Below are 21,545 nucleotides of genomic sequence, written 5' to 3'. Positions count from 1 at the left end.
AGCTTCAATTTTGTGTGGGCCGTAGTAATAGTTTTTGTTGTTAGGACAAAAATCACACCTACCACAGTGAGTCTGTGATGTGATCAATGTGATCATAACCCATTTTCAGCCTCTGTTATGAATCAGATTCTTTTATGTGTGATCTGATTTAATCTTTATTTTTTCAATTTTTTTTGTACATAGATAGAATACTTTTACTTTATGTATTTATTTTCATGGGGTGCTGCTGAGGATGGAACCCAGTGCCTCACACATGCTAGGCAAGCGCTCTGCCACCGAGCTACAGCCCCAGCCCCTGATTTAATCTTCATGACACTTCCCAATAGGCATTACTGTCCCCCTTTCACAGTTGGACTTCTGAGGGGTGAAGTACTTTGTCTAAAGCCATATAGTTAATCATTCTGAACTGAAATGGGAACTTAGGTGGATCTAAGCCTATGTTTTTTCCACTGTTCCACATGTGTCCTTGATTCTGGTTAATCCGTGGCCTGGCATTAGCAATCAGTACTATATACAAGTTTCAGGTTGTGTCCTCTTCAGCTTTATTTTTTGTGCAGGGATGATGTCCAGCTGGTTCTAATTTTTACAAACCAACCTGTTTCCAGAAAGCATGACGGGAAGCAGATTGTCACAAATCACACTGAGCATCTGAAGCTATGTCGATTACGGACAGTGAGAAGTAAAGAGTCAAGCAAGAGCCATGTCAGATGGTAGGTAGACCCCAAGCCGGGACCCTCTTTGGGAGACAGAAGAATTGTTTAACGACACAAATCTGACTTTGCCTTTACCGTAGTTTATTTTGTTGGTGTGGCTGACTTAGTGGCGGTCTCCCCCATCTGCATGCCCCTCCCTCACTCCCTCACTGCTCCCATTGCTTCTCCTCCAGGAGGCACTCCCTGACTGCTCTTTCTATAGTAACACTTCCAACTCTACCAGGGCCCATCACCTTCTAATCCTTTGCCTCTTTCATTTAAAAAAAATTTTTTTTTCCCTAGCATAATCACTAACTAACATATGTTATACTTACTATTTTTTTTAGAAAAATCTGTCTTCTTTCTCTAGACTATGAGCTTATTGAGGGTGGGACTTACTGAACTAATGAACCCATTACCCAAACTCATTCCTCCGTCTGTTGCGGACACTCTTGGTGGCTGAGCCTCACGCCCTCAACCCACCTCTGCTTTGTCTGTGGCTGTGGTGGACAGTTTCTGTGCAGGTTGATGTTGGTCTCCCCAAGTGTAAGCACAGCACTCTGCTTTTCTGCATTGGTTTTTCTCAGTAGCTTGGAAAATTACCTCACTGCTTGGAAATGCCGGAGAGTTATTGTCCTCTGGGGTGACCCTCAATCAGAAGAGGAAGGAAGTCGGTGGATACATGCTGCGGGTCCCTAGTGCACCTTCTTCGGGATTCTGACAAGATCTGTACAGTGGTCAGGAGCTCTGCTGAGCATCCTTCAGGATCTTTTCCTCCTTCTACCTCATTCTGCCTACTTCTTTGCTCTGGCTTCCTGGCATCACATCTTAAACAAACTATCTGCCTGTACCAGGAACATGCAAGCCAATGCGCTATCCTTTTCAACATGACTATCCATGACCCAGATGTGAATATCAGTAGTACACATTATGCTGAGTTTGCATGAGGATCCCAGCAATGATTTATGTTTATGTTGGGCTTTATAGTTTACCTAGTGTTTTCACTCAGGTTAATTAGGGTATTGCCTAACAGAATCATGATCCAAACAAGATATTAAAAATATCTAGAAAATAAGTTGAATTCAAGAAATAGAAGGCAATAGAAAAAAAAATTACAAAAGTCAAGCCTTAGGTTAAAAAGCAACCATGTGGGTTGGGTGCAGTAGCGCATGCCTGTAATCCTAGAAGCTTGGGAGGCTGAGACAGGAGGATCCTGAATTCAAGGCCAGCCTCAGCAACAGCAAGGTGCTAATCAACTCAGTGAGACCCTGTCTCTAAATAGAATAAAAAATAGGGTAGGGGATGTGGCTCAGTGGTGGAGTGCCCCTGAGTTCCCTCCCCCGCAAAAAGCAATCATTCACACAGGTAGTTTTTCTTTCTAAGGTAGCTGTGGTAGCCCAGTCCTACTTCACGGTGATTCCTGCATCCTAGGTGTCTCTGGATCCTTTACACATGACTCTGCTGGGGCAGGAGCAAAAGCCAAGCCCGGATCTGGACTGTGCAGCTGATCTAGCTGTGGCCAGCATGCTTCCCATTGTGGCAACTTTATAAGAAAGGGCTGGAATCAGCCAAATACTGGCAAGTGTTCAACATCAGGCTGTCTGGACAAAATCAAGCCCCAGTTTGTAACTTCTGCCTATTCATGTGGTGTAAATATTTCCAGAATAGCTGATTTTAAGCTTCCAATGTGATAGCACTGAGAGTGGAGTAGGAAGTGACAAACACAACTGGCACTGTGAACCTCTGGGGACCAACTCCAGAATTCCACCGCATTTTAAAAGTAAAAGGCCAGTTAATTCTCTTATCAAGTGTTGCTCAAGTTTATTAGGGGTGTTGGAGAATAAGATGTAAAGCTTGATCAGCGAGTTCACTTTTAAAGCTAACCACATGCATAGATGTAAAAATACCTAAGGAATATTAGACCATACTTGGGAAAGACTGCCTTCGGGCTTCAGGATCAGAGGGGTCTGTGCTTTTCTTTTTGTCTAAAAGTCTTGGTCTCTGCGAGATGCTCTAGATCTTAAAAACTAGAGGATTTCACTTGTGAACCTCGTATGTGAAGCCCAGGGCTGCGCACACAAAACAGAAAACCCTCTCTAAGTGCAGGACTTCCATGAAAACGCCGGTGTAAATGGGTCGTCAATGCTTCAAAAAATTACAATTACCCAAAGCACATTTTCCTCAAAGGGCCTGAGCTTATTTTCAATAAAGACCCTCAGCATTATCATGTCACCGAAGTATCAAAGATTCAGTCCTAGAAATGGCTGTGACTTGTCACTGATGGACAATTTTTTTTTTTTTTGGAACTTCTGGGCACACTTCCACCTGGACCACACCTCTGCATGTTCTCTGCAAATAAACACGTGAGTGTTCACGGGAGGATATGGCTGTGGGTGTCACTGTGAACACGTGTGCATGGGCTAGTCCCCGTCGTGGAGTTATCTGTGTGCGCCCAGGCATGCCAAGCCCCACAGTTAACTGTCTCACGGTGATGAAAACCCCAAAGACAGATGTTTCCTACTGAACAGAGCGTACCACAGAAAATTCCATGAGAACAGTAAATAAGCAGATTTTGAAACAGTACTCAGTTTATGAAAGGTTTCTCTAAAATAAAAGTTCTCTTATAAAATGTTTCTCGAATAGTGCCTTGCTATTTAAACCAGAACATGAAAGAAGGGCAACAGGTGTAGCAAATGTTGAATTTAGAGGTTTTCCCCATTTCCCCCCATTTGGGAATGAGAAATCTATGTAAACAACAAAAGCAGCTTAATCTCCCAAATATTGACTTGATGATTCAGAGGAACCTGAGAAAAGCCTATATGGATATTCTTAATTGCTGTCCCGTCTCTGGGACTTTGGCTACTGTTATTGAACTTGATAATGAATCAGAAGTCAATTGTTTGAGATACAGAGCTCTTTTGCCAAAGCTAACATTGATATTTCCTTCCTCTTTTAATAAAACATTTCTCTCGAAGTGTTGAAAACCATAACTCTCTTCCAACACCCTATTTGATTTCTTTCCTTGAAAAAGTCCCCCAATATAAAGCCCATCAGTAAATGCAAAAACAATGTAATAATAATTCTTACCATGTGCTGAGTACTTGCCTTGTATATCAGTCATCATCTCACTTAATGCTCACACCTAGCTTGAAGACATTATTCATAGACCCCTTTTATGGTGAAAGAAGATGAGACTTGGGCAGATTAAATCGCTCTCTCAAATTGTTCAGATGAAGAGTAGAAATGAGAATGTTATGTATGATCTGAAAACTACTCCACCACCTTCAGGAGAGAAGGATCTCTCCCTTCCACAACACAGTGTGAGATATCCCTTCTCTGTTCCTCATGGTTTATCCTTGTGAAACTTCTTCAAGTCAAAAGTGGCAGTAATCAGGGAAGGCGGCAGGGAGAGAGCAAAGGGAGATTGGCTCTTGAGATGGGAAGAGTTGGATCCAGGCAACTCTATTTGTTGTTAATGTCATACTACATTGATTTTGTCACCTTTTATGATTTTCTTTCTCCCTCCCAGCACTGAGCCATAGCTTCTGCCCCTAGATTCTCCCAGGGGGACCTGAGTTTTTTACATTCCATGGATTTGCTTTGATTGGCTGCATCCTGGGGCCAGGTGGGCCACTCTCTGTAGTTTGACCAACTCCTGCTTGCCTCCTATAGCAGATGGAGAATAATTACTATTCCATTAATTTCCCCCACTTCCTGAAGGATGTTAAAAAGGAAACTGTCAGAGAATTACAGAATTCCATTACTATTGAGGGCATCACATTTTAGTTACCAAAAAGATGAATGAGAAATAAATATAATTCTTGCTGGACTGAGGCAGTAATTGACAAAGCAGATCATTTCTGTGTCCCTGTAGCATTTATTTCTTTTTATTTCTTTTTTTATTTTTTCATGTAGACTAGTTTTCATTTATTCAGTCAATTGTGTGTAGCTGTCTCAACTGGGACAGATATATTTACATAACTGGCTGTGCTTGAGCCTTCTTTGCCAGCAGCTGGAGATCTGAAATGCACTTGGCAATTGTCTCCTTTTCCTGCTGTGCAGAGATGCTCTGTACCACGTGCTTCTCCACCCAGTTTATCATGTGCTCCTGTTCCTTTCGATGCATCATATTCTGCACAGAGATATGATAATCCAGGCGATTCTTTACCTCCTTGTATACTTTATGTAGCCGTTCCCGGTAAGTAACCTCCAAGGCCATAGCAATGTTATTCCTCTGGACATCAAAAAGATAGTGGCGCTTCTGAACCAGTGTCTGCTGTGACTTCTCCAACTCAATTGCATCCTGGATTTGTTTGATGGAAGCCTGCTTCACCTCTTCTAGTTGGGCAATTTTTTGCTCATTGAGATTATCAATAAATTCCCCAATAGAGGCACCATATTTTTTAATTACATAGACGAGTAACCCCACTATTGATATGGTAGAGAAGGTCTCTGGGGTAATCACATATATTTCTTTGGATAGAAAATACAAGATAAGCCCAGTTCCAAGCATGTAGGGTCCTGTTACACCAGTTTTAGGATAAAGAAACTGGAAGAATTCCTCAGGGATCAGCCCAAGACGAACTTTTCCTTCATATTCAGGAAGAGGTGGTAGAGGAGCAAGACGTGGCTGCCCAGTATGAAAGATCCTTGTTGCTTGCAATACCCCTGGTCCTAGGACTGCTGCATTCTTGAGACAGGGGGCTGCTTTGGCAGCGGCAGAAAGTACCACCCGGGAGAGCATGGTCACCAAAGGTCCCCGCACCAGGCTTCGTGTCCCTGTGACCCCAAGCAGAGACTATCAGGGGCAGGAGGAAGATGGCTGCTTACAAGTCTCCTGTAGCATTTAAAATCATTCTTGAGAGCCTAGTTTGAAGCTGGATAGCCACATCCTCTGGGCCTGGGTTACTCCCCACTCAGTGTTCTGACTGCCGTGCCAATTGTTGACCTAAGTTATCTTTGCTCATATGGTTGAGGGTCTCAATTTCAGTTCCCTAGCAGGCCCCTGTGAAGTATAGCATGGCTAGTGCCAGACGGTGCAAAACTGTGTAAATAAAATCATTTTCTAGAAATTGATTTATTGTGGCACAGACCGAGCTAACTATAAAGCTCAGCAGGTGTTGTTTTGTAGACTGTGATATAATCTGCATTGGGGGACTGTGTGTGTGTGTGTGTGTGTGTGAGAGAGAGAGAGAGAGAGAGAGAGAGAGAGAGAGAGAGAGAGAGAGACAGTATGGGGAGTCAATATTGATAGATATTTGTGTTAGCTTTCTGTCACTGTGACCAAAACGTCTGATAAGAACAACTTATGAGGAAACGTTTATTTGGGGCTTGGAGTTTCCGATGTTCAGTCCATGGTTGGCTGACTCCATGGCTCTGGGCCTGAGTGAGGCAGGACGTCATAGCAGAAGGGTGGAGTCAAAGAAAACTGCTTGGATCATGGCCACTGGGGAGCAGAAAGAGAGAGGAGGAGCCAGGGACAAATGTAATCCTCAAGGTGCACCTCCAACAACAGGCCTCGTCCACTCCCAGTTACCTCCTGGTGCAGTAGTTCTTTCACATCATTAATCCATCAAGTGGATCAACCCACTGATTCAGTTACCACCTCACACTCTGACCATTTCGCCTAGGAACACTGCTGCAAGGCCACATGAGCTTTTGGGGGGACATCTTATATCCAACCATAATAGCAATATTTTATACAAAAACCAGCCGTCAAGAGTATTTTCCCAATACATAGTCACCTAAGTATCCTTTTTTTTCCTTAAAATTGTTAGAATTGGAGGTGACCTTTTCCTTCCTGAGCAAATCTTACTTATTATTGCTCCTCTTATTTTTTTTCCTACAGACTCTTGCCACTTAGAATGCTGATTTACACTTCTACTAGTTTGTCATTCATAAATCATATCCATATAAGCTATTGTCCTGCACTCTGTCCTAACCCTGTGCATCATGAGAGACTGCCATGACTATACCCATTTAATTAATGAGGAAACTGAAGGTCAGAGATCTGGAGACCAGATTACAATCACACACGTAGCAAATGCACCACCGTCTGTAAGCCAGGTCACATGAGTCTTACCTCAGTGCACTTTCCGCTGGACACAGGGCCAGCTGGTTTGATAATTGCTGGGTTTGGGGGATTTTGTTATTGTTTCTTGGGAGATGAGGTTTTGGCCTGCAAAGTAAGAACATAGTATCAGCCAGTCATAAAAACACAAACTAAAAACACAAATGTACTCCAGAGGATGTTAGGAGACAAATGCTTCTTGCCACTCAACATATTTTTTAAAAATGGTATCATCGCCCTGTGACATTTAGGCTGACCAGGTCTGAGCAATGTGCCTGAACAGCTCCAGATGTTCTCCCAGTAGGTCATTTCCCCTCATTGTATCCACAGAATGGTTACTGAAACAGAAACTTTCCCTGTAGATTTCTGGTACCTGATTGAAATTTTCCTGGATGCTTTTCTACTTCCTGGCAGCAATGTAATTGATGCAGAAATATGAACCCAACATGCCTTTTGGTTTTGACATGTCCCCAAATTACAAGATGCTTTTCCCTAAACCTAACAGCTGGTATGCACAGAGAGGTCTGAAGCTATCATTCAATAAAGCATATTTGAAAAAGTCTCTACCACAAAATGCTATTTGAACAGCTGTTTACGATATAAGCAGGTTAAGTGAACTTACTTTAAATTCCCTAAATTTTATATTTTTAAAACTGATGGATTATATGAAATTGCCTAACTTGATTTGATTTAATATGTGTGAGTTCACACTTTTAAAACTAAATATTTGTCTTAAATGACATCACAAAAGTTTATAGAAATGTTTAGTTGTGTTTGGGGGGGAAGTTGTGATGGATTTTAAAAGAAATTTTAAATGCTTTATTTTCTCACAGATCCATTACTCTTATTTAGCCATCCATGATCCATGTTTGAATGGGGGTACACACAGCATTGATCCTTGGTATTGTTAAAAGACTTCAGCACCATGGGTATTTTTAAAATGACTTTATTGATGTGTAATTTACATACCATTTAATTTTCCTACATAAAGTGTACAATTTAATAGTTTTTAGTATGTTCTTGGAGTTGTACATTCATAACCACAGTTAATTTTAGAATATTCCATAACCCTCATAAAGAGACCTCTTATGAGTAGTCTTTTGTATATTCCAGTGACCCTCCCAATTCTGTTCAAATCCAGATTGATACATATACTTACCTCTACCACTTCCAAAGCTGCATGAAAATATCAGTAAAAGATTTTTTTTTAAAGAATCATAAAACCCAATGATATGTCCTGGATATTTGTGTCTCATGAATTCACCCGTTGAAATTGCAACCCTCAAGGTGGTGATAATAGGAGCAGCGGCCTTTGGGAGGTGGTTAGGTCATGAGGATGAAGCCCTTCTGAATAAGCTTAATGTTCCTTACAGAAGGAACCCAAGAGACAGCCCTTGCAAGGGTCCTCCACGTAAGGCTGGAGTAAGAAGATGGCTGTCTGGGAGTAAACAGGCCCTCGACAGACACTGCATATGCCTTGATCTTGGACTTCCCAACTTCTAGAACTCTGAAAAATGCATGTCTGTTGCCTATGAACTGCCATTATGATATTTTGTTGTCGCATTCTGATTGGACTGAGACACCTAAGGACAAAAAGGAGAGGAGAAAATACCAAATGAAGCAACTTGTGCTTGTGGACACTTGATAGGAAGCCGACAAGTTGTAGCTGATGTGGACGAGAGAAGCTGGAAAGCCAAGTAAGTGTCCGTTGGGGCTGATAGGTTCATGTAGCAGCGGGTCAGCAACAAACTCACCTGCAGAACAGACCCCCAGAAAGTCTCAGAAATCTGAGGCATCACCTATAATCCCAGATACCTGGAGGATGAGGCAGGAGGATCACAAGCTGGAGGCCAGTCTGGGCAACTTAGCTCTCTGTGGTAGAGCACTTGCCTGGCATGTGTGAAGCCTTGGGTTCAAGACCCATTTCTGCAAAACAAAAGGGGGGTGAGAGTAGGAAAGGAAGAAAATAAATAAATAAACAAACAAATAAATAAATTTGAGGCATCTACAACCTAAGAGCAGAACTACTAATTAGGGCTGCAGGGTAGAATCTGAGTATTAAGGAACTATTAGGGGACACTTTTGAAGGAGGAGTAATTTCTTGGGCTCCTTGCCCAACCACATGTAGCCACACAACATCCCTCACCCCTGATCTGAGACTCCCTGACATAAGAAATCAGGTGGATTTCTGGACTTCTGGAGATTCCAGCACACACCCCAGTGGGAGTGAGTGAGGGGCTGCGCTGAGAACAGGGGATTGGGTGCAAATCTTCTTGCTATGAGCTGAAACCTGGAGCCTCCCTCCTTATCCATGAAGGGGACTGTAGGACTCCCTCCCTTGTGGAACTGGGCAGCTGAGACCCATTGGTGCTGACATTTGGGGATGTCACAAGGGGAAAGGCTGTGTCCTCTTCATTCCTGGGTTGGTTATGTTGGAATTCTCCAAAGAAACAGAACCAATTGGATTTATTTATTTGAAGCAATGGCATCATGCATTATGCAGGGTGTCAAGTTCTGAGTTTGGAACAGTGGCAGGATGGGATCTGGAAGAGTGGATGGGACAGGTCCAGGCCAAGCCCCAGGCCCCGACACCCAGGAGAGCCAAGGGTTTAGTTCCAGCCTGAAGACCGGCAGCTTGAGTCCAAAGGTAGAAGAAAAACAAAAACAAAAACCAATGTCTTAGTTCAAAGGCAGGCAGTCAGGCAGGCAGTCTGGAGGAATTTCCTATTTGGGGGAGGGTCGGTGTTTCTGTTTTGTTCACACTCTCAGTGGATTGGATGAGGCCCAATATTGTTAAGGAGGTCCATTGCTGTCCTCAGCCTATTGACTTAAGTGTTGAGCTCATCCAAAAATACCCTCTCAGAAATATGTGACCAGATAGCTTTGTACCCTGTGGCTTAGTAAAGTGGGCAAATAATATTAACCATCACGAGTTCACTTATTAACTTGCCATCCACATGCATCTTATTAAACCTTACTTAGTCTCTAAACTAACATAGAATAAAATTATAATTCTGTTATGCTTCATGTCAGGAAAAATGCACCACCCCTTCCCAGAAGAGGAGGGAAGGTCTGATGTTTACTCTTTTCCTTGACATCCCATAACTTCAGTGTTGTGGCATAAAATTAACAATACATAAACACTGTAATAGAAAGTCAACTCATCATACATGATATGACATGCAAACATTCATAGCAAAATAAGGAGAAATACTCATGACAGTTATGGTTCTTGTTCTTGTAACTGGTCATGCAGTTGTGGCCAGTATTTACAACTGCCATTTCCCACCACCAACTCTGTGTTCTCTTTTACTTTCAGCAAGCATCTCAGCTGGGCATGGTACTTTAATTGGTGAGAGACCCAAATCTTAAGTCCTGACAATACTAGGACATTATTGGAGCTTCCTGGATGGAGTTGTAGTTTCCCTGGACCAGTTATCATTACCCACTGAGGGAGTGGTAGCAGTAACTGACACCCGAAGGATCTCCTGTATTCCATTCACACTCTCCTTACCTCCCTATGGTGTAGTGCTCCAGTTTCCCCTTGGTAGTTGGGATCAGTCACCCCAGCTAGCACAGTGACCCTCTTCTTTGTCTGTTGATTCAGAGGCATGAGGAACCCAAAGTGGTCAGCAGTATCATAGCTTCTAGTTCAATAGGATCATTGTTGTGTGGCCTAGGGGAAGCATTCTTCTCTTTGCAACCAAGACCTCTAGGCTAGTGGAGCATAAGGTCTTAAAAACAGAAAGCAGAAGTTTTACCAGTGGGTCACTAGGGTGAATGTGAATGGTTTGATTCTCATTTCGACCCCTTGATTCCCAGACCTAGAATTCCTGGCTGTACAAGAAAGAGTATTAGACAACATATATTAGACACTGATTTGGAATACAACCTTCTAGAGAAACTTGCAAGGCACTGTCACCTAGCTGGCATTGTAACTGAGTCTTCAAAAGGGCATTTCATTATTCTATCAAGCTTTAGGATGATGGGAAACATGGAAAGACCATGGAATTCCATCAGGATGGGTCCATTACTATACTTCATTTGTTGTGAAGTGAGTTCCTTGGTCAGAAGCGATGCCATGTGGAATACCATGGTGGTGGAAAAGGCCTTCTGCAAGTGCATGGATGATAGTTTGGGCAGAAGCATTATGTACAGAAAAGGCAAGTCAGTATCTGCAGGGTCTTTTCCAGTAAGAACAAAGGTCTGCCCTTCCATTATGGAAGAGCACCAGTGTAATCAAGTTGCCACCATCTAGCTGGCTGATCACTCCAGAGAATGGTGCCACATTGGGAGTTGTGTTGGTCTCTGATGCTGGCAGACTGAGCACTCAGCTGTGCTTGGGGTCAGGTTGGACTCCATGAGCAAAAGATCATATTGCTGACTCCACATAGAACACCTGTCTCTGCCACCATGGCTACTTTGTTCATGAACCCAGTAGGTGATATTGGGTGTGGCTGGAGAAAGAGGCTGACCTCAGCACAGGTCATCATATCTACTTGATTATTAAAGTCCTCCTTTGCTGATGTCACCCTTTGGTGAACATTTACATGGGACAAAAAGGTTTTCACATTCCCAGCTAGTTCAGAAAGCTTTGTCTACATACCTCTTCTCCAAATGTCCTTGTCACTAATTTTCCTATAGGGTTTCTTCTAATTCCTCTGACACCCAGCTGCACCACTGGCTGTAGTCCATGAACATATATCATCATATGTCTGGCTATTTCCCTTTTCAATAAAAATTCCCAGTCAAGTACACTAACTGTAGATCTTCCAATGAAAAGATTTCCTTCACCACTGTCCTTCAGGGATGCCCTTCACTGTCCTTCAGGGATGTCCTAGAGAGGGCCTGGAGTTCTGCATTTGCTCCCTTTTAGTGGTTCCTGCATCCCTGCAGAACCATCATTAAGCAGGCCAGTTTTATTTTCCTCTGTCACCTGATCTCAGGGAACTCCCCAAGAGGCCCTAGGTGGAAGCTGGGAGAGATGAGACAGTGCAGGAGTGAGTTCCACTGGCATTTGGGCCACTTCTTCATGTGACTTACTGCACGTTCAGGACAGTCAGGCATATATCAGCTCCATGTGATGATGGGGTACTGCTGTGAACCACCAACTTATGACTTTGTAGGTCGATAATATCCAGGTCATGATGGGCAACTAGGGTGGCATGGTAACATGGTGTCCACTGGTCAAGAATTCCATCTCTACTGAGGCTTGCAAGAGGCTAATAGCTGTTTCTCAAAAGGACAGTAGTGGTCTGCAAAGGATGGAAGGACTTGACCCCAAAATTCCAAGGTCCTGCCTGTGACTCTCCTGCAGAAGACTGCCAAAGACTCCCAGTAGCAACTGTGTCTGCCACTGTCACTCCAAACATCGTTGGATCTGCTGGATCATGTGGCCCGAATGGCAGAGCAGCCTGTGTGGCAGCTGGCCTATGGCAGGGCCTTCTGACTTGTTCTAGGTCTCTCTGAAACCAGCAGCTTTTTGGGTCACTTAAGCTTGAGTGGTCAGGAAAAACTTCCAAGGAGTTTTGTTAGAGTTGAGTCTTGCTGAGCAAATAAACCTTCCCTGAGGGAATAGAGCAACGAGACCGAGGTCTTTGAGAAATTGCAAGAAGTTCAGTGTGCCTGGAGTCAGAGGTAAGAGATGAGGCTGGGGAGTACAGCTGGAGCTAAGTCATGAAGAGGTAAATGAACACAAATATCAATGCAGTAACATTACTACATAAGCAAATCACAAAAGGACAAGCCACTTTAAAAGATGCTTTGCTAAGTACTTGGCAGTAGTTTGGTTGTGGTGAGTATGGGACTGAACGTGGCTTTTGGTTCTACATCTATCTTGTAAGTTCAAGATAATTCTCTTTTGTCTGACAATTGGAGACCTGGGATGTTTCCACAATGACTGTAAATGGTGGCAGCTGGGTGCTGAGGACAGGGGAATGGAGAGAGGTAGGTGAATCAAGGTGGCTCTTGTCCTCCTCAGGTGCCCACAGGGGAAATGCTGGATGGTGGAGGTTTGTAGTAGCATGATTGGCCATGCCAGCAGTGATCAGGGTACTGTCCTGAGATGATTCAAAGAGACTGGGAAAGCTCACTGGGCAGGCTTGCCCAGAGTGTGCTTATCACTGTCCACCTGAGTGCTGCGGGTAGGCAAGCCCCCCGGTTCAAACCCAGTCCTGTTTCCTCTTCTTTCTCTTTTGTGCAATATTTTTTGTTGTATTGTTGTATATTTGACATGCATGGAATGGTATTTTTGTAACTATAGACAAAATGATTACTATAGTCAGGTATGTTAGCATCTATTACCTCATATTTCCTTCCTTCCTTCCTTCCTTCCTTCCTTCCTTCCTTCCTTCCTTCCTTCCTTCCTTCCTTCCTTCCTTTCTTTCTTTCTTTCTTTCTTTCTTTCTTTCTTTCTTTCTTTCTTTCTTTCTTTCTTTCTTTCCAGAAAGGATATCTGAAATCTAATCAGAAATTTTTGGGTATACTATAAAATAACATTAACTATAACTCTCTAGGTTTAGTCATCTGATAAATTGTACCCTTTCATCTGTACCTCCCATTTCCTACTCTTCTACTCTGGTAACCATCTTTCTTCTATTATGTTTTTAATGTGTTCATTATATTTTTAGATTCCACATATTAGTGAGATCATGCAGTATTATTTTTCCCTGTGGCTTGTTTCACTTAGCTTAATGTCCTCTAGGTGTAGCCATGTTGTCACAGGTGAGAAGATCTCCTGTTTAAAGCCTGAAAAGTTATTCTGCTGTTCACATTCACCACACCATCTTTATCCATTTATCCATCAGTGGGTACTGGGTTGTTTCATACCTTGGCAATTGTGAATAACTCTGCAGTGCACAAGGGAGTGCAGATATCTTTGGAGGCAGGAATTTCATTTCCTTTGGGCACCCAAATGTGAGATGGCTGGGTGTTATGATTGGGATCTCCAACATCCCCCCCGAAAGCTCATGTATTGAAATCATGGTCCCCAATGCAGCAAGATTCACAGTGGGACTTTTATCACAAGAGCTCTGACCTCATCAGTGAAATAATTCACTTAGTCGATGAACCCACCAGTGGCTGAATAGACCACTGAGAGGTGGGACCTAGTCAGAGCAAGTAGGTCACGGGGGATGTGCCCTAGAAGTGTCTCCCTTTTCCCTGGCTCCTCTCTGTTCTTCCCAGCTTCTATGTGCTGAGTAGCTCACCTCTGCCATACCCTTCTGCCGTGATGTTTTTGCCTTGGAGTTGGCAGACTGCATACTGAATCTCCTAAAACTGTGAGCCAAAATAGATCTTTCTTCTTCTAAGTTGTTCTTGCCAGATATTTGGGATTTGGGTTGCATCAACACAAAGCTGAGTAACACACTGGGGCATATTGTAGTTTTTGTTGTATTTTGTTTTTGAGGTTCTGGGGATTGAACTTGTGGGCACTCTACCACTTAGCTACAATCCCAGTGATTTTTATTGTGCTTTGAGACAGGGTCTCGCTAAGTTGCCCAGGCTGGCCTTGAACTTGCTATCCTCCTGCGGCAGCCTCCTCTCAGTTGATGGGATCACAGGTGAGCACCCCCATGCCTGACTGGAGTTATAGTTTAGTTTCTTAGGGCACTGCCACACTGCTTTCACAATGGTTGCCCCCATCTGCACTTCCACCAATACTGCACAAGGGTTCCCTTTTCCCCACATCCTCCCAACTCTTGTTTTCTCTTATTGTTTTCATAATAGCCCTCCTAGCTAGGTATAAGGTGATATCTCAGTGGTTTTGATTTACATTTTCCTGATTGTTACTGATGTTGAGCACTTTATCATTTATCTCTTGGCCATGTGTATGCCTTCTTTGGAGAAATGTCTCTTCAGGTCCTTTTTTCCCATTTCAAAATGGGGTTATTTGGGTTTTTGTTGTTTTGGTTTTGCTATTTTGCATTGTGTGAATTCTTTATATATTTTGGATATCATCCCCTTATGCCGTCTTTTCATTTTTGCTGATGGATTCCCTTACTGTGCAGAAGTTTTTAAGTTGGATGTAGTCCTACTTGTTTGCTTTTTATTTTGTTGCCTGCGGAATCATATCCATCAAATCACTGCCAAGATCAATATCAATGAACTTTTTCCCTATGTTTTCTTCTAGGAATTATATGTTTCAGACCTTACATTTAGGGTTTCAGTTCATGCAACAAACCCTAGGGACTCAGCAGACTTTTGTTCTCTCTTTAAAGTGACCATTACTTACTCTTTGCCTTAACTTTCTTCTCAAAGAGAAGCTGCCGAGCCCCATTTCTACTCTTGCGAGCCAGAAGATAGGTTCATAGGCAGTTCCCCCCGCCCTCAGGATTTTATCACAAATTCCCATGAGATACTAGATAAGATAATTCTTCCAGAGGTTCATAGCCATGGTCATGGTCATGGGGGCTACCGTTGCAGACTTCTTCCTGACATGACACTTGTTATGACTCACCCAGCCATCCCATCATCTCTGCTTCCTGCCATAAAGACCTCTTGTCTAGCCAGATGGTGGGAAGACACAGCCAGGGCAAGACGGTGGCTGAGCCTCTGCTCTTCACAACGCTCTAAACCCTCCAAAGAGCTAAGACCTTTCCCCTGGGCTCTGAACCAAGGCTGTGCTCTCCTCTGTAGAGCTTTGCATCTGGCTGCCTCTCCACTTTCCAGGCCGTAAACTTGATGGTTGACAAAGGCCAGATGTGAATAGTTTAGCTCAGTGGTTCCCAACCTGACTGTACATTGGCACCACTGGGGGATTTTTATGTTTTTGACTCCTTAGCAAGCCACAGCTGGGCCCCACACTCAGGTATTTATATTTAGCAAAATGAACACTCATAAAACTCACCCAAATTTAAGAACTAGAACTTTACCAGTACCACTGAAGTTACCTTGTGAGCCTGCCCAGATCCTATTCACTTCCTAACTTAGTTTACTTATCATGCGTCTATCTCTAAACCAAATATTGCTTGGTTTGCTTGTTATGTTGTAATACAGGTTTCTTATTGTGTGAAGACCTGTTCTTGTTCCCCTCGACATTATGCCCCTAAAGTTTATTTCTGTTTTAGTTAGCCATATTTATCATCAAAGGGACCCACAATGAGAGAAAGCCATTTGAGCCACAAATTCAGGAGGCCCGTCTGTGGATGTTTTCTTCCAGGGGTCCCAAAAGTTCTCATGGAGAACAGAAAAGTAAATTTTCAGTTATTTTGGGTGGCTGATGATGTTTTACATCTTGATATATAATTTGTTTTCTCCCTCACGTTACCCCTTCTTTTAAGAGTGAGGAATGTTTTTTTTGTTGTTGTTTTACTAGTTCTTCACAGAAACTTTACTTAGTAGTAAGAGTAGAAGTCATTTCAGGCCGGACACAGTGCCATACACCCCTAATCCCAGTGGCTTAGGAGGCTGAGATAGGAGGATCATGAGTTTAAAGCCAGACTCAGCAACTTAGCAAGGCCCTAAACAACTCAGCAGGACCCTGTCTCTAAATAAGGTATAAAAAAAGGATGTGGCTCAGTGGTTGAGTATTCCTGGATTCAATCCCTGGTACCAAAGAGAAAAAGAAAAAGAAAAAGAAAACATCTTAATCAGAATAATAATTGTAACTTAAAAAAAAACCCACAGATTTGCTGTCTATATACAGAATCAGAACAGTTTTTTTGCTCATAGGAAAGAAAAACAAATAGGAAATCTGTCTCTTCTTCAGAAAATAAGTAATGATAATTGTAGGAACAGTTGCCAATTTAAACCCAAGAAGAAATTTCATAAGGGTACCCATCTCCTCTCTCAGGATTCAGGAAGATACTTTTCGTAAGGTGCCAGGCCAGGGATGGGGTGTGTTTCCCGGGGTGCTCCAGCTCTAGCTGAGGAATTCAGGAGTGTTAGATACCCTCGGTTATCAAAACACTGACTTGTCACCTATGCTGTTGGGAGAGATGAAGGCCTGTACTTTGGAATTTCCCCCAATCCACCTGACTTCTCTCCCCCTCAGTAATAAAATAGAGTTCATGCTTGCCACGGGTGCTGCTGCTCTTCAGGATTGCACATTAATCCATTCTGAATAATTACCTTGCAACAACTTAGTTCTCTTAATTGTGCTGAGGCATCTAAGGAATCTGACAGCGCTGGTGGTTAGGTTGGCATGGTATCAGATCCACAGCACATTCCACGAAGAAGCTTAAGCTAGCTGAAGCATAATGCATTCAAAATGCCATGGTTCTGAAATGAAATCATATCACCAAGCGTATCTTAACCCAGGTACAAAGCTATGATTTTCATAATGAGCAAAATGAGTCTTTCCCCTTGGGCTAGGGCATGGTTAAGTTGAACACAGAAATGACATCATCCTGACTTTGCTGGGGCACTTGACCACATCTGTCATGTACTTTGCATCCTTAATGGGGAGAGTTGTCCTGTGCCTTGTGCCCTGAGAAGGAAAAGATAACAGGGTAAATTGAATTAAATGCAGATCACTCTCAAACTGTAGCTAGTACAATTGGATTCAAAGAAATAATAGTCTGTGTCTGAACTGGTACAAAGAAAATACAAATTTGTCCAGCTATTCCCCTGTTCTTCAGCTTTCACGGTATTGTAGAGACTACTAATTGTGAGGCTTCTGTGAAAAAGAGGGGGGCTGAAGATCCCCTCCCCAAAGCCTCTGCAGAGATAGTTGGTATAGCCATGTCAGGGAAGCAAGGAGGGTCTTCCAGGCCTGACTGCAGCCTTACATTTAAAACACTGAGCCTCTTTGGGTCACAGGCGTGCAGGCTGTTTCCCAGATGTACTTGACTGGGTAAGGGAAGGGCGTGGAACATGGAAAGAAATTTGAAGGTGCAGCAGAATCTGAGGTCGTGTTCTGATCACTTACTGCTAACTGGCTCCATGGTTTTGGACACGAAATGGAAGCATCAGAGAAGCTGTAAAACATATACAAACATGCAAGTTTTGCAAATAAATTGTGGAGTGCTCTTTTTATAGAGGTTCAGGATGCTGGAAAAGCAACAGGTTCTGGGAACAGAGAGATCGGGATCTGAATCTTGGCTCTGCAACTGAATTTCTGAATTGTCTAGGCAAGTTACCTGTCTCTTAGGGATTCCATTTCCTCACTCCTAAATAATGATAGCTATCTCCTAGAGTTGCCTGACGATGAATGAGATGATATTTGTAGGGCAACTAGGTCATTGCCTGACATCTTAGCTTGGACGGCTGTAACAAAATACCATAGACAGAGTGGTTTCAACACTTATTTCTCACAGTTCTGGAGGCTTGGTAGTCGAAGACGCAGGTGCCAGCAGATTTGGTGAATGCTGGCTTCCTGGCTACAGAGAGCTGCCTTCTTCCTGTGTCCTCACATGATCCTTCCATGGTACAGCTGGTGGTGAGAGAAAGATCTTTCCATTTTCCTTTTCTTAGAAGGGCACTAATCCTACCATGCCCTCCCCTACTCTATGACCTAATCTAAACTGAATTACCTTCCAAAGACCCACCTCCAAATTAAATTATATTGGGAGTTAAGGCCTCAACATATTAACCTTTAGGGGAAACACTTAGCCCATAAAAACTGAACAAAGAGGAGTGCTCAAAAGTAATGAATAGGTTGGGTGATATGATCTCTGGAGTCTTTTCTAACTTGGAAGAAATTCCAATTAATGTTGTGCTCCCTAGAACTATCTTCCTTACTTTAAACTTAGTGAGAACCTCATCCTCTTGCCCACTGTCTTGGAAACTCCTTCCAAATTCTTTGTGAATTAGCACACATTTGGTCCAACTGTCTAATCAAACAAAATGTCCTTCTTCTAATTGTATCCTTCAAATATATTTATTTATGCCCCTAGAATTAACTTTTTTTCTTTCTTACTTTCGTGTGTGTACGTGTGTGTGTGTGTGTGTGTGTGTGTGTGTGTGTGTGTGGTGTGCTGGGGATGGAATCCAGAGCCTCATGCATCTAGGCAAGGGCTGTACTATTGGGTTACATCCCCAGCCCTGGATCTAACATTCATACTATCATGATCCTTTGCATCAATTGCTAAATTGCCTTTTAACTAGCTCTCTGTTTTCTGGACTTGTGCTTCTTCTGTTTCCCTATTGTGTCCTATAGTATTAACATTTTCCATGAGTGTCATGGCTGTCAAATCTGGGAAACACTAGTGTCTAAATCATTTTACATCTTAGCTGGGTTTTTAAAAAGTAACCGCCAAATCATGTTTGTAATTGTCAACAACAGTTCCTCACATTGCCGTTAGGATCAAAATTCCTTAGCCCAAGAGATAAGAGTTCACTTTATCAGTTTCAATTTTTATCAGGCACATCAGGCTATTGTGAGAAAATATTTTCCAAATCCCTTTAATTCCTTTTTAGCATATGATCAAGTCAGCCTGGAGAGGTGAATTTAGAGAATCCTCCCACAGTGAGGAGAAGACACACGTGGCCTTTCATTATACACAGAGCCAGAAAGGAGCAGGACAGGATCTTGAGAAGTCAAAGAGAAGCCCACTGGATTTCCAACCCTAGTGACTATGGGGAGGAGAAAGGAGGAAGAGTATTTGTGAGCAGGAGAAGAAGAGAGAGGGGACTGGCAGTCAATCCTTAGTCCTGGGAGGTGGGAGCATGTTCAGTAGGTGGTTACACTGAGGACAAGGAATGGGGAGCTCTGTCCACAGCCTCCCCAGGATGCAGGCTCAGAAATTAATGGCACCAAGCACACCTTCTAAGGTTCAGCCTCAGTTCCTGGGTGGGACAGAAGCCAAGTCACATTGGTGTCAACCAAGGCATGCCTGAAGCAGGGGCTAAATGTATGCTGGGTTGTCGAAATTGGGGGAAACAGGCACCAGGAGCCCAGTGAGGTGTCAGCCCTTTGGTCCTGACCAAGCTGAGGGGACCAAATCACAGGTTCCATGACACCAGGGTACCATGTTGTGGGATCTGAGCATACCAGGATCTCCCCAGACTGCAGACACATCAATCACACTCCCCTCCTGTGCATCTGGACAACCTCTCAGGAAAGCAGTGGAGGAGGGGAAGCTTCTTCAGAGACTGAACATTCCCCCCACCCCAAGGGAGATTTGGCATTCCCTAAATGGTCTTTTTATATTGTTAGACTGTGTTATGCCTTGAACAGACTTGAACATTAACTTAATGTGTTTTTCCTATTAACAAGCAGTTGGAGACTTAGGAAAAAGACCAAAATAAAGAAATTACATTTTTCTGCACATCTCAGTTGGAGTGTGTGAGACATTTTGCAAAACTTCTATATTTGGAAAACTCAAAAGACTAATGGTACAAGGTAGCATAGAAAACTCATAGTTCTTTTTTCCCATTTTTTTTTCTTGTCTAACATTTCTTAAAGTCAATGGAGAATGGGAGACAATATTCTGAGATTCCAAATTTGGGCAACTGATTATGCATGGAAAACAGGAGTGGGTTTCAACCTGGGACTACGAGTCTGAGCTACATTTTGGACATGTTTACTTCATGTAATTATGCATCACCAGTCTCAAGCTATACCTTGAAAGGTATCTACGTGGACTTTAGGCAAGAGTTGACTGACAGGTGTAGATGGGAGAGTCTTCAGTACATGAGTGATGAGTGAGGCTCTTGTGATGGACAAGCTCTCCTTCAATGAGCATGTACTGGTGGAGGCCAGAGCCAATGAGAAAGGCTGAGGGAAAAGACTGTTAGTAAAATATCCAATCAGGAGAAAGCCAGACAGAGTTGCAGAAGGCAAAAGAGAGAGTTTCCAGAAAGAGTTTGTGTACCAATGCACAAGATGTGCATGTATAGGAATATCACAGTGAATCCTATTAATTTGTAAAATTAATACATGTTGATAATTATAATAAAAGAGTGTGATAATCTGGATTTAGTTAATTAGTTAAACATTAATTAAAAAATTAAACACCATGTGCCTTTGGATGATATTGAGCTCTGGGATACTAAGATGAAAAGACAAGAGCAGCGAGGTTTTGGGGTTGGAAACCATGGAATTTTGCCATGAGGAAGGCACACAGGATAAGAGGTGAAGTTTCAGTGGCTGAGGAGTGACCCTAAGGGAGGAAAGCTCTTTCAAGAAAATCTACGGTGAGTTACAAGAAAGCAATGGGGAGGGAGGAATTCATACTGGAAAGAAGACATGTTTGAGGGAGAGACATGAGCATATGTAAGCTGGGAGGAATGGGTCCTTGGATTAAACGCATTCTGTTGGAAATATTTATGTAAAGGCTCCTCTGTAGCAGATACTATTAGTAAGTAGGGGGGAGGAATGTTATCAGCCCTGTTTTTAGAGGACTGCCATTTGGACATGCAGCAGACTAACAACACGCATTCAAATGTTTGTATGTTGGCGAATGCAATAAAGAACATAACCATGGGGTGCTGTGGGAGGGCCCTACCTTCAGGACGCTAGGCGCTCTGTGGTGGACAGTGGAGCTGACCTGAAGTAACAAGCAGGGGACAGTGACACACACATGCAGATGAGCAGCCCCCCCACGTAGAGGAGAAGTGGGCCTCCTGTGTTGGAGGAGAAGAGAGCCCACCATCAGGGTTAAAGGAGTTGAGGTTTGGAAGGCAGACCGTGGCCAGCTGGACAGGGCTCTGATGGTCGAGGCAAAGGACCTGTTTTTTGTTTTAATCTCAGGGGGAACCAACTGGGGGCTTTAAGCAAGGGATCGATCAGATCTGAGTTTTGTCCTTGAGGCATGCTGGTTACTACTGGGAAAGAGTCTACTGGGCACAGGAAGATACTCAGGGAGAACAGGAGACCCAGGCAGTGGGCAGGCAAGAGC

At 43.1% G+C, this 21,545-nt stretch overlaps 1 protein-coding gene across 1 annotated transcript; it reads right to left on the bottom strand.

Moving 5' to 3' along the window:
* Positions 1-4,589: 4,589 nt before the first annotated feature.
* On the bottom strand, positions 4,590-5,517 carry LOC308650310 (ATP synthase F(0) complex subunit B1, mitochondrial-like). The gene has a single exon (XM_081296378.1). It carries the CDS (start codon positions 5,434-5,436, stop codon positions 4,666-4,668), a length of 771 nt encoding a protein of 256 aa, XP_081152504.1. The 5' UTR covers positions 5,437-5,517; the 3' UTR covers positions 4,590-4,665.
* Positions 5,518-21,545: the final 16,028 nt, after the last annotated feature.

This window comes from Spermophilus citellus (assembly GCF_964194105.1).
Source record: "Spermophilus citellus genome assembly, chromosome: 5".
Lineage (NCBI taxonomy): Eukaryota > Metazoa > Chordata > Mammalia > Rodentia > Sciuridae > Spermophilus > Spermophilus citellus.
This window is presented reverse-complemented; position numbering and strand designations above follow the sequence as displayed.

Coding starts and splice junctions, on each gene's coding strand:
- LOC308650310 (XM_081296378.1), bottom strand. CDS start 5,436: ATGCTCTCCCGGGTGGTACTTTCTGCCGCTGCCAAAGCAGCCCCCTGT.